At 45.9% G+C, this 14,218-nt stretch overlaps 1 protein-coding gene across 33 annotated transcripts in view; it reads right to left on the bottom strand.

Moving 5' to 3' along the window:
- The window catches only part of cast (calpastatin), a 114,927-nt gene that overhangs the window by 64,349 nt on the left and 36,360 nt on the right, over positions 1-14,218 (bottom strand). For 5 of the 33 annotated variants that reach the window (XM_084317326.1, XM_084317300.1, XM_084317311.1 and 2 more), the window contains exon 1: positions 5,033-5,171. The exons of the other annotated variants lie outside the window; for them this stretch is intronic. In XM_084317326.1, the coding sequence (XP_084173452.1) occupies positions 5,033-5,035 (3 nt within the window). In that variant the 5' untranslated portion in view covers positions 5,036-5,171. Of the gene's footprint in view, positions 1-5,032; positions 5,172-14,218 lie in introns of those variants that run through there. 33 annotated transcript variants of the gene reach the window in all.

Raw genomic sequence — 14,218 nt, 5'->3', positions numbered from 1 at the left:
AATATGTCCCAAAAAATGGCCAACGCATTGCAAACCTGCTCTGGTCTTCATCAGGGTCATTGAGCCTTGGATCTGTTGGAAATACACTTGTTTGCCATCTTCCCCAGAGCGTCATACAGGAAGAGTGATATCAGTTTCATCTCTGTGTGTCAAGTAGCCCCAGCGAGAGAAAGGTCCAGGTGCACGCTAGCCTAGCTTAGCACAAGGGCTGGAACTTGAAGCAGTAGGGAGTAGCTAGCCTAGCTTAGCACAAGGGCTGGAACTTGAAGCAGTAGGGAGTAGCTAGCCTAGCTTAGCACAAGGGCTGGAACTTGAAGCAGTAGGGAGTAGCTAGCCTAGCTTAGCACAAGGGGTGGAAGCAGTAGGGAGTAGCTAGCCTAGCTTAGCACAAGGGGTGGAAGCAGTAGGGGGTAGCTAGACTAGCTTAGCACAAGGACTGGAAGCAGTAGGGAGTACCTAGCCTAGCTTAGCACAAGGACTGGAAGTAGTAGGGAGTAGCTAGCCTAGCTTAGCCTAGCTTGTCTGAGTCTGGGGAAGATGGCAAATAAGTGTATTTCCAAAAATGTTGGTTGTGTTCCTTTAAGAGGAAATACTCAAAAGCTATTTTGAGTTCTCGTCCTAGTGTCTCATCAGATCTATATTCTGATTTACAATGGGTCTAGAGATGGAACTATTCAAGAATATATGTGAAAATACCCCATAATATGACCCACCCACATGTAAACGTATACAGTATGTCCTGAGACCCACATGAATACCTGTCTGTCCTTTCAGACCCACCCTCATGTCCATCCTGAGACCCACCCACATGAATACCTGTCTGTCCTCAGACCCACCCTCATATATACCTGTCCGTCCTGAGACCCACCCACATGAATACCTGTCTGTCCTGAGACCCACCCTCATGTATACCCATCTGTCCTGAGACCCACCCTCATGTATACCTGTCTGTCCTCAGACCCACCCTCATGTATACCCATCTGTCCTAAGACCCACCCTCATGTATACCCATCTGTCCTGAGACCCACCCTCATGTATACCTGTCTGTCCTCAGACCCACCCTCATGTATACCCATCTGTCCTAAGACCCACCCTCATGTATACCTGTCTGTCCTCAGACCCACCCTCATGTATACCTGTCTGGCCTGAGACCCACCCTCATGTATACCTGTCTGTCCTCAGACCCACCCTCATGTATACCCATCTGTCCTCAGACCCACCCTCATGTATACCCATCTGTCCTAAGACCCACCCTCATGTATACCCATCTGTCCTGAGACCCACCCTCATGTATACCTGTCTGTCCTCAGACCCACCCTCATGTATACCCATCTGTCCTAAGACCCACCCTCATGTATACCTGTCTGTCCTCAGACCCACCCTCATGTATACCTGTCTGGCCTGAGACCCACCCTCATGTATACCTGTCTGGCCTGAGACCCACCCTCATGTATACCTGTCTGTCCTCAGACCCACCCTCATGTATACCCGTTTGTCCTGAGACCCACCCTCATATATACCCGTCTGTCCTGAGACCCACCCACATGAATACCTGTCTGGCCTGAGACCCACCCTCATGTATACCTGTCTGTCCTGAGACATGAGACCTGGGACCCAGCCACAACATGCCAGCATTCTATACATTCCAAACCGAGCAGGCTGGTCTAACGCCATCATCAATATATGTATATCTGTATAAATAGACACACACACACAAACAAACAAACAAATGCAAACACACAGTGCATACAAAAATACAAAGATAACTCTTCTCATGCAGTCAAGAGACTGAGACGCAGGCCGTGATTGGGGTCAATTAATTTCAGTCCATTCGGGATGTGGATGTTTTCATCCAAATTTAAATACTGAAAACACTTTTGCCTTGAAAAGTCTGTCCAGTGTCTCGTGGGACGTGTGGACAAATGATAAAAAAAAAAGTTGTTTATCTTTTTATTTTGAACCCCGACTGAACTGAAATCGGATTTGAAATGGAACTGAGCCAAACCCCAGCGCAGACAGGACCACGGACGGTAATGACGTTCACATCGCTGTACCTGGTTGACATTACGTCTGGGTTGAGGACGGGGGCGAGAGGAGCCATGGGTCTGTTTCATGAGGTACAGGAGAGAACACCGTTATCAAACAGTAATTTCATGAGGTACAGGAGAGAACACCGTTATCAAACAGCAGTTTCATGAGGTACAGGGGAGAACACCGTTATCAAACAGCAGTTTCATGAGGTATATAGGGACACACAGCCAGGTAGATATAGGAGAATAGGTTGACTTACAACATACCTACACGGCATAAACTCACTCACAAACTATATAAACACGTATAGCTCAAATAGATCCATTCGCACACACACACACACACACACACACACACACACACACACACACACACACACACACACACACACACACACACACACACACACACACACACACACACACACACACACACACACACACACACACACACACACACACACACACACACACACACACACACACACACACACACACACACACACACACACACACACACACACACACGTAAACTCAATGAAACACTACATAAACACCTGAATGCTCCAATAGATCTAGGAGTACATATTGTACATATGTACACACACACACACACAAAGAGAGACTCACATCTCCTCGATAACACTAACCTTATCATTATCATCCACAACCATAATGTCACCAGCAGAAATAGAAGCAGAAATAGAAGCCAGAGTAAACCCTTCTTCTAACACACCGCTGACAAAGACCAATGCATTATTATAATGAACTCAGGTGGATATGGGAAGCAGAGCACAAAGTATTGACTGTGAGAGATTTGGCAGCGGAGATCATGGAAGGCTCTGGATGCAGAGAGGAATATACACGGTACTGCAGCACTACACGAGGACTGCAAGCAACGCACCGCCAGGGCCAACTTTCTGCAGTCGATGATTCAAGAGATAAATATTTTTTTGACGGCAACGGAAACACATGGGTCTCAGCGGCGTGTTTACCCCGAGCTCAGCCAACAATAGAGATGGAATCACTAAGCTCGGCCCCTCTCTCTCTCTCTCTCCGGGTCGCTCAGGAGAACTGATGACTAATGCTGCGCCCCACCCCACAAAAAGAGACACGTCTGAAGCGGCCTGGTGCGAGAAGCTATACGCCATGGCTTTTAAAATAGAACTTGGCAACTCGGTGCGACTGGCGCAACGGTGAGTGTGAGGATGTGGAAACGGTCGCCTGGCGGCAGAGAGGGCCGGTGGCCACAGCCGGCGTGTCATAAGCACCGAGAATAGAGGCGAGAGAAGTAGCAAACAAGACGACATGAGCTGTGGTCTGACTGAGCTGAGATCAGGTGTCTGAGGCACACGACTTCTGTTGAGAACAGGCCTCGAAAAAGACACAGGCCTGAGATCAGTTTGTGTCTGAGAGACACGACTGTTGTTGAGAACAGGCCTCAAAAAAGACACAGGCCTGAGATCAGTTGATGTCTGAGGGACACGACTTCTGTTGAGAACAGGCCTCGAAAAAGACACAGGCCTGAGATCAGTTGATGTCTGAGGGACACGACTGTTGTTGAGAACAGGCCTCAAAAAAGACACAGGCCTGAGATCAGTTGATGTCTGAGGAGCACTGTTGTTGGGAATGTCATGTATGTCATATATGTCCTGATATATTGAAAATAGGGGACCCTGATGTAAACAAGACGAAAGTCTTTCTCTGGTCTGCATCCCCTTAACAATTGTGTGTATTGAGCCGTACTGTATTGAACCCATTCTGCAATCTGTTAATAAAGTTTTCAATCAATCAACAGGCCTCGAAAGAGACAGGTCACCTTAATAATCACAATAAAGACCTACTAGCTTAAAAAGTTGCATTGTATCTAGATTCATATCTAGACTCATGTCTGTTGGTAGCCATAGAACTACTAATAGCAGTAGACTGTTGATTTGCCCGTTGTGAAAAGAAAACAACTGTGTCAGTCTGAAGACAAGGCCTTCTAGGTTCTGTCTCTTTCTCCATAATAGCCTATATTATTACTATACTTATTGTTCTGTGCTTTATCACCATGTGAGCTTTCATGGAGTGCGTGTGTGTGTGTGTGTGTGTGTGTGTGTGTGTGTGTGTGTGTGTGTGTGTGTGTGTGTGTGTAAACTGATTTGACAGGTGTGAAACTCACACAAATACTCAAACACATACATGCTTCGGGCCTCAGACTCCATTACTGTCTTTAATCAGAACTGAAGCCACATCTCTCCACTGTGCTTTTCTCTAGGGTGCTGATGTTCTACTGATGTGCTTTCCTTGGCCATTCTGTTGTTTATCTTATTTTTAATGTTTTATTATGATGTTTACTTTCATTCGGTCTGTTGCATGGAGAGTTAGCCGTCTGTCTCTTGTGTGTCGACTATCAAAGGCATAGTGTGTCTGTGTGTGTGTATACTGTGTGTGTCTGTCTGCATGACATCTGACTGGGTATAGACTGCAGACAAGCCTAACTACACGTTATCTATGGCAAGCAACAAGCCCTTATTTCCACTGAGTGTGACGATTAGTATTGTGAAGACACAGGATTCCTCGCCTGGAGCCAAGGAGGAAAGTATTGCTACATCCATGACTGCAATGTAGCACAGCGGTGACAAAAAGCCACTCCTCAACAGCTGAAGGTTAGAGGTTAGAGGTTAGTGTGGTCTTTAGTGTGCAGTGACTCGTAGCAACTGAACTAGACTTGTCTAAGCTTTTACACAAGTTGACGTGCACATGACCAGAAGTCATGAAGCCTAAGATGAAGAAAAAAAACATTTCCAGAACTCAGAAGTCTCTCTACCCTACATCTGCAAACGCTTGATAAGTTATCAGTCCACAGCCACTTCTGTTCAACGGTATCGTAGCCTTAAAACCACCGTGAAACTGAGTTGACAGGTCCAGTTTGAAACTAAGAGGACTCAACACTTAACACACAAATACTCGTCTCCATAAACACGAGCAGGAAGGCAAACAGAGGCTTAGGTACATACCATGGGTTAGATGGTGAATGTGGATCCTGTGTATATTCCCAAGATGCTGATCTGAGGGTGTTACCTCAGATTCCCTCTGTATATTCACTGGAGTTGATACGTCACACACACACATAAACACACGTACAGAAGTCCACCCCAGCAGTGAAAAAGCCCAGTGCTCCACCCTCTGGAACTTGCCCAACAAGCCAGTACTGATCAAGCCCCTCCCCTTCCCCCACAATGCAGCGGACCAGCCTCGATCGGATTGGACAGCCGGGCACACAGAGCCCCCCCCCTTCTCATTGTCAGCTAGGAAAAATAAATATGTCTGGTTGCCATGTGAGGGAAACTTTGAGCTGTGTTTGATAACAGACAACATGACAATATTATGCTACGTGAAGTTATATCGTATGTAGAGAGGTTATCTGTATGAAGGACTGTGGGAAACAGAGTTATGCTGCAGAAGTAGAGGATACTCAGCAGGTCTGCAGCTACTCGCCTGTATGGCTGGGCATGGGTGTGTCTGACACACTCACTGCTTAGGAATCTGGACAGAGAGAGAGAAAGAGAGAGAGAGAGAGAGAGAGAGAGAGAGAGAGAGAGAGAGAGAGAGAGAGAGAGAGAGAGAGAGAGAGAGAGAGAGAGGAAGGAGAGGTGGAGAGAGACAGGAGAAAGAGAGCGAGGGGAGGGAGGGGGAGAGAGAGAAGAAGGAGAGAGAGAGAAGAAAGAGAGAAGGAGAGGTGGAGAGAGACAGCAGGAGAAAGAGGAGGGAGGGGGAGAGAGGGAGAGAGAAACAGAGAAGAAGGAGGAGAGAGAATCCTTCTCTCTCCCTCCTTCTTCTCTGTCTCTCTCCCCCCTCTCTCTCTCTCCTTCTTCTCTGTCTCTTACTCCCCCTCTGTCCTTTTCTCTCCTCCTCCCTCCTTCTCTCTCTCCTTCTCTGTCGCTCTCTCCCGCTCTCTCCTCCTCCCACCTCTCTCTCTCCTTCTCTGTCTCGCTCTACCCCTTCTCTCTCTCTCCCTCTCTATCTCCTCCTCCCTCCTTTTCTCTCTCCTTCTCTGTCGCTCTCTCCCTCTCCTCCCACCTCTCTCTCCTTCTCTGTCTCGCTCTCCCTCTCTCTCCCCCTTCTTTCTCTCTCTTTCTTCTGTCTCTCTCCCCCTCCCTCCTTTTTCTATGTCTCTCTCTTCCCCTCTCTGAAGGAGGGAGGGGGAGAGAGAGAGAGAATAAGGAGAGAGAGAGAAGGGGGAGAGGGGAAGAGAGACAGAGAAGAAGGAGAGAGAAAGAAAAGGGAGAGAGAGAGGGAGAGCGAGACAGAGAAGGAGAGAGAGAGGTGGGAGGAGGAGAGAGCGACAGAGAAGAAGGAGAGAGAGAAGGAGGGAGGAGGAGAGAGAGGGAGAGAAGAAGGAGAGAAAAGGATGGAGGGGGAGAAAGAGGGAGAGACAGAGAAGAAGGAGAGAGAGAGAGGGGGAGAGACAGAGAAGGAGGGAGAGAGAGAAGGAGGGAGGGTCACATCACATGCAGCGTCTCGCCCCAAACCGCACCCTGTAGACGCAGAGTAAGAGGGAGCGACCGGGAGGAACTCAAACTGAAAAGTACTGAGTGGTTTCAATAAATAAAGGGAGAGAGAAGAAGATTGATAGAGGAAGTGGAGGAGTATAATGGCAGTGCGTAGAGTGAGACTAATGCGGAAGAGAGAGAGAGAGAGAGAGAGAGAGAGAGAGAGAGAGAGAGAGAGAGAGAGAGAGAGAGAGAGAGAGAGAGAGAGAGAGAGAGAGAATAAACACTGATAACATGCTCACAGAGCTCAGTTCTCGGTGGTGCGTATCTCCCTCCTCGGGACGGAGGAGCAGACAGGAAGGGTCTACAGCAGCAGTGGTTACGTAAGAATTCAGAACAACAAGGCAGCACGACCTTTCACCTCTGCAAACCCTTGGCTTAGAGAGCATGTCGATGGCTCGGCTGGACAGAAGAGTCTAACTTTATGTTCTGTAGCACTGCAGTCAACATGTCTGTCAACATGTCACATGGACAGGGAGACCTGAGAGTGTACTTACTGCCCCCTGGTGGTGAAGAGTTGCAGCATCTGGACTGTAGTGTAGGCGTGTGTGTACATAATGGTAAATGGTAAATAAATGTTAAATGGTGCATTTACTGTATATAGCAGCTTTTATCCAAAGCCCTTTACAATTTTGTTCCTCACATTCACCCATTCACTCACACATTCACTCACACACCGACGGCGGACCATGCAAGGTGCCGACCTGCTCATCAGGAGCAATAGGGGTTAAGTGTCTTGCTCAAGGACACTTCGACACGCTGCCCGGGAGGAGGGGGAACCTTCTGATTACCAGACGACTGCTCAACCTCCTGAGCCACCCTGTGCGCATTTTAAAGTGTGCTATTATTGAAGGTATTATTATTTATTAGTATTATGTATTATTATTATTGTTATTGTTCTTCTTCTTATTGTTATTATTATGTTTACATTTTATATTTACATTTAGTCATTTAGCTGATGCTTTTAACCAAAGCGACAAGTTGTGTACAACAGGTCAGCAGGAAGGGTACAACTCTGGCAGCTAAGGGTCAGTAAGATTGTTCGTCAAACAGTGTTGAACTTGAGTGCTACAGTCTTGAGTATATAATAATAAAGACATACTAGTACAGTAGGTAGTAATATAGGCAAGGTAGAGGCACTATGTGTGTGAGAAACACGTTTTGGGGGAAATGCTCCAGGAATGCTCCACCCAAACACTAATGCTGCAATAATCACTCAGCCTGAGGTCATACTGGTGAAGTTTTGGGATTCATTTTCAGGCAGGCAAACCTGATAATCACCCAGGAAGAATAGCCCCAGCACTGCTGTGGCTAATGGGGATCCAAATAAACTTAAACATGCTCCTCTGTGGCGCCTCGCCTCAGGGTGGTGTGTTGGGGTGTTTGGGCCATTTGTGACACCATGCTGTCACCTTTTTACCCCCCTCCCCCCCATCTCTCGTCTTCGCCTGTGATTGACTGGCCAGTGCAGCGCGGGGGAGCGGTTGCGTTCCGACGAAGTTTACTATTATAAATGTCTGACCACTAAGTGTGTCTCACTCTTAACCACCAAAACCTGCACGGACTACAACGTATGATGTACAGTATATCATGCCAGTATGGGCACCGTGTGTTTTGTTCTGTTTTTTGTTTTGCCATAGTTTGTCTCTCCTGCCCATGTAAAGCGTCTTTGAGCACCTGGAAAAGCGCTATATAAAATAGATGTATTATTATTATTATTATTATTATTATTATTATTATTATTATTATTATTATTATTATTATTATTATTATTATTATTATTATTATTATTATTACTGCACTGTGTGTATACTGCACCTTGTGTATACTGCACCTTGTGTATACTGCACCGTGTGTATACTGCACCTTGTGTATACTGCACCTAGTGTATACTGCACCTTGTGTATATACTGCACCTAGTGTATACTGCACCTTGTGTATACTGCACCGTGTGTATACTGCACCTTGTGTATACTGCACCTAGTGTATACTGCACCTTGTGTATACTGCACCGTGTGTATACTGCACCTTGTGTATACTGCACTGTGTGTGTTTACTTTTAGTCTTACTCTTACTCATAGTATATATTCAGATTAAAATCCTTTATTGCCTATATTTATTAATCTATCGTATAATATAACCGATTTAGTAGTAATTATTATCATAGAGTGATCAAAGCTTCATTCTTCCTGCACAAAGTTTCAATGTGGTGGGTACATGAGAGCAGTTGTGTGGTAGATAGGTTTCCTGAAAGTCCATGTCTGAGAAGAACTGATTTCCACAATGAAAATGTGGGATTATAATTCCCACAAGCTATTTCTCATGCAGATGCAGGCACATTTCTTGGAGGGGTAACAAAACAAAACGAAGCATTAGAATAGTGGTTCCTACACCGATCGCCACGGCAGCGATTGAAGCTTCGAAGCATTCGGCCCTACGGTGTCTGGTAAACAAACCCACCGGCCACCAAAGATTTATGAACCTTTAGCTGGCGGTTGCACGTAAATTCCCACCGTGAGTCTCACTCCCTCCACAGCTACACTGAATTATGAGAGGGACACAGTATTCTAATGGGAACTCAGTGGTTTGTCCGTAGGAAGAATGGTCTGCCTTGTGTCTGCATTCCTGCCGCCATGGCCTGTCTGTCTAAAAATATCCTAAACGGAACAATAAGTCAAACCACCCTGACCTACTTGACAGATTATGAAATGTTTGTCTTGGCATCTTGTTGATAGAGATGTTTGTGTTTGCAATGCAAGTTTGTTGAGTAAATCGTCTTTAACTTTCATGGCCCCAACCCTGTGTGTGTGTGTGTGTGTGTGTGTGTGTGTGTGTGTGTGTGTGTGTGTGTGTGTGTGTGTGTGTGTGTGTGTGTGTGTGTGTGTGTGTGTGTGTGTGTGTGTGTGTGTGTGTGAGCGTGTGCGTGTGTTTATAAAATACATCATGCATGCTTACACAGGGTGGGAACGTCTCTCTGTAACCCCTGGTAACACTTATCACAGTTGACAACTCATGATGTAAGCTCGATTCTGGCCCCACCCCATCCCCAGGGATTGACCAATCACGGCGTTCCCCCGTGGCTAGGACGAATCAGTGCTAGTGGGCGGTTCCAAATATGAAACTCGAGTTTTGTTTCTAAGGGTTCACAAGTCTTGATGATAGGCTGTGGGTGCTCCTCCTATGTTCTAGGGTTGGGGAGATTACTTTTGGTAACATTATTCACTGGAATTCACTGTACAATTAATTTGACTGATCAGTTTACTTAAATTTACAGCCTTTTCAACAGAGAGAGAGAGAGAGAGAGAGAGAGATAGACAGACAGACATACAGAGAGACAGAGAGAGACAGAAAGAAAATCAGTCACACATTCACTGTCTTTGGACGAGCCCTAGATCTTCCATCTTGAAGACATAGTAGGGTTGAGTCTTGAGTATTGACTGGACTGTCCTAGAACACATTAATTCAGTTATGAATCCTTAAATTGAATAGTATTTAAAATCGGTAGAAACTGCATGAATGTTTAGAGGCAACTAGGCCAAACAACTGTGTTGGGTTTTTGAATCTCGTTAAATCAGAACGGCTCAAGTGTCTAGTGAGACTAGGCTATAATGATGAGCTGACGAGTTTCTTACGGGTGTCACTTTCTATCAGGGATGAGTTCCAGGGAGAACAGAGAACAGGGTCGGTACCATAGGGTCAGGACTATGGTCGGTACCATAGGGTCAGGACCATAGGGTGGTACCATAGGGTCGGTACCATAGGGTCAGGACCATATGGTCGGTACCATAGGGTTGGACCATAGGGTCAGGACCATAGGGTGGTACCATAGGGTCAGGACCATATGGTCGGTACAATAGGGTTGGACCATAGGGTCAGGACCATAGGGTGGTACCATAGGGTCAGGACCATAGGGTCAGGACCATAGGGTCGGTACCATAGGGTCAGGACCATAGGGTCAGGACTCAGGACCATAGGGTCGGTACCATAGGGTTGGACCATAGGGTCAGGACCATAGGGTTGGGACTCGGTACCATAGGGTCAGGACCATATGGTCAGGACCATAGGGTCGTACCATAGGATCGGTACCATAGGGTCGGTACCATAGGGTCAGGACCATAGGGTCGGTACCATAGGTTGGGACCATAGGGTCAGGAACATAGGTTGGGACCATAGGGTCTGTACCATAGGTTGGGACCACCTAGGGCAGGGGTGGCCAACCCGCGGCTCGCAAGCCGCATGTGGCTCTTTGCCCGTCAATGTGTGGCTCTTCCGTCCATAACAAAAACAAAAAAAATATATAATTTTTTTTTTTTATATAACTTTTTTGTTGTTGTATGTCACTCATTCCATAAGGACGTAGAATAAACATTTACAGATGTTTTTTTTTAAATGGCCCATTTGCATGTTCTTGGTATCTGAATCTAGGGACATCTATGGATGTCAGGGAATGTATTCCCAGTGTCAGAAATAGTGTGTCTGTTACTAGGCTTGAGTAAATTGTAATGAACCAAAGGAGAATATCAATTATATTTTATCTTTGACTGTGAATAACACCATGCTAAAATTGACCAGACCTGAAAAATCTAAGCAAATTAATAAAGGGAAGATGATTAAACAGGTTTTGTAGATACAGTACTGAATTCTGCCATCTTTTTTATAATGTAAATTTCTCCACAATTTTTCATCATATTGCAACACCGTTTTTTGCTAGACGTTCACAGAAAGGTAGAGAAACTAACTGCGTTCTGTTTTATGGCAATAACGTTCAGGTTTGTGGGAGATAATCCCAAAAAATTTGAGAAATAAAAAAGTAAATCCAGAAGTCAGATGATTGACAGGGGCTGGCGTGAGCTGGGTAGGGTTGTTTTTCGAAATTCGAAAGCCCAGAGTCTCTTCCTTCAAAAGACTACACTCACTTTTGGCTGCTCCACTTCCTCCTGTCAATATGCGCCGGTTTACGACTCAATGCCCTGAGATTACCAATACTGATCCGATACCAGTGCATACATAAAAAAAAGAAATTATTATATAAATTATAAAAAAATATATATATATATTTTACAGCTACTGTTTTATATATATTTTTTTTTAGTAATAACTATAAAGTAATGTAAAGTAATGGTATTTATTCAACAACAGGTGATTGTATAGATTAGTATTAGTATCATTAATTGACAACTATGCTCACCCACGGAACGGTTGTTGGGACATTGATTCCGCACCAGGCCACGTGAGCGGATCGGCGCGGCCGAGAAATCCGCTCTTCGCTCTTTAAAGCTTGGTCCGCTCCGCTAATCGCTCATGTTGACCCCGCCCCCAAGTCGCTCTCCGCTCGCTCCCCGCTCACCTTGAATCGAGCGCTCCCCGCTCCCCGCGCCAGATTGCTCGGCAGATTTTTTTATTTTTTTTGGAGCATGGTGTAAATTAGCTCAAACTACAACAGTCTACACCCCCTGGGCCCCTTAACAATTGTTTGTATTGAGCCGCATTGTAATTGTACCCATTCTGCAATGTTAAATAACGTTGTTTATCCATTCACTAGCTCTATTAAGCGATGATAGGCTAGCCGAGCCACAATGCTATGGTCGCTGCCATTAACGTTAGCATGTAAGCTAACGACAACAACAATGGCGTCAATACTTTTTCTAACAGGAGTGAGTGACAAAGCCTGAACAGGATATCACAGGTTCACCCTTCTCATTGGTTGAACATGGTTTGTACATCGCCATCTGTTGCTTTGGCATTGTACTGCATGTATATATTACATCAACAGTGTTAAACCACTGTGAGCGGCCTGGAGTGGATTGGAGCGGAGGAGAACTCTCGCTCCGGACGTCGCGCCGACTCATTTTAAAACCCACTCCTCGCTCACGTCAAAACCGCCCGCTCCGCGCCCCGCGCCGCTCACGCGCCGCTCACATGGCCTGTTCCGCACAGACGTTATATGTTGTTGCACTCCAGAAGGCTCCGGTAACTTCAGTTAGTAGCAGAGGCTCTGTTGTGATTTTTGCACAATAAATATTCAACATTCTCTTTTGAGACTCCGCCTCAGACTCTTATCATTTGGCACTAAAAGCTAAACATTGTCACCGGTATGGCTGTCCACAACATGTCATTAATTGCGTGCGAGAGGTCGATCAGTGACGACGTTAGCGTGAGCTAGGTTAACATCAGCTAACGTTAGATGGAAACAAGACAATATAACGTTGTACTGGTGAAAAAGTTATTTACCTTGGAATACTCCTTTGCCAACTTGCTGTACTTTGCTTGCAGGTCTGCAGCCATTATTGCTGGATTATGAATAGTCCCAACTTTAGCCAAGGTAACGTTAAGCTAAAACTAGCTTTTCGGTTAGCTCTTCAGCTAATGCTAATAACACCAGCAAGCGAACACATCAGAGCTTCCCGTCAACACCCCTCTCTCGGGACGATGGCATTTAAGAAAGTATCTGCTGTTAAAATGACAAACAGCATTGACACTTTAATTCACGGTCGATTAAAAACACGTTTGTTTTATAATGCTCACTCTCAGTAGGAGGATGCCGCACGTGTTGTTGATAAATTACGTCATATGGTATCGGAGGCTAGCCTTTCGGCGTACTCGCCGATACCAGCATTTTAGGCAGTATCGGAGGCATTTCCGATACTGGTATCGGTATCGGAACAACTCTAATATAAACACATTTACTATCAAATAGCATTGTGTACAATACATACAATACAATACAATCGTCAAATTTGCTGACGACACAGTGGTGGTGGGCCTGATCTCTGCCAACGACGAGAGGGCCTACCTGGAAGAGGTCAAGGTCCTGGCGGGATGGTGCCAGGAAAACAGCCTCTCCCTGAACGTCAGCAAAACAAAGGAGATGATTGTGGACTTCAGGAGGTCGGGGGTCAAGGACTACAGCCCCCTCAGCATCGACGGGGCACCGGTTGAGAGAGTCAACAGCTTCAAGTACCTCGGAGCCCACATATCCGAGGACTTGACATGGACCATACACATTAACAGTGTGGTGAAGAAGGCACGACAACGCCTCTACTTCCTCAGGCGCCTAAGGAAGTTCCAAGTCAGCCAGAAGATCCTTAAGAACTTCTACTCATGTACAATAGAGAGCATCTTGACCGGCAACATCACCTCCTGGTTTGGGAATAGCACTGCAAAAGACCAAAGCAGACTACAAAGAGTGACACGTTCAGCCGAACGCACAATTGGAGGGGGGCTCCCCACCCTCCAGAACATTTACTACAAGCGTTGCAAGGGGAAGGCTAAGAGAATTATTAAGGACTTGAGCCACCCGAACAACTGCCTCTTTGAACTGCTGCCGTCAGGCAAGCGATACAGGAGTCTCAAGGCGAGCACAGAAAGACTCAGAAGTAGCTTCTATCCCCAGGCCATCAGGCTGCTAAACGAACAATGAATGAACACTACACAACAACAACCACCAAACACACATAGCACACACATCCACACGCACACACTCACTTTAAACAAACACACTGTAGCACCCACTACACACACTTTATAGCACACACCCACTTTAAACAAACACACTGTAGCACCCACTCCCCACACTTTATATTTATGGATGAAGGATTGCACTACAACTCGTACACCTTACTGTAAATTGTACCTAAAATTGTACCTCAT

This window comes from Notolepis coatsorum, assembly GCF_963971535.1.
Source record: "Notolepis coatsorum genome assembly, chromosome: 6".
NCBI classification, from domain to species: Eukaryota; Metazoa; Chordata; class Actinopteri; order Aulopiformes; family Paralepididae; genus Notolepis; species Notolepis coatsorum.
This window is presented reverse-complemented; position numbering and strand designations above follow the sequence as displayed.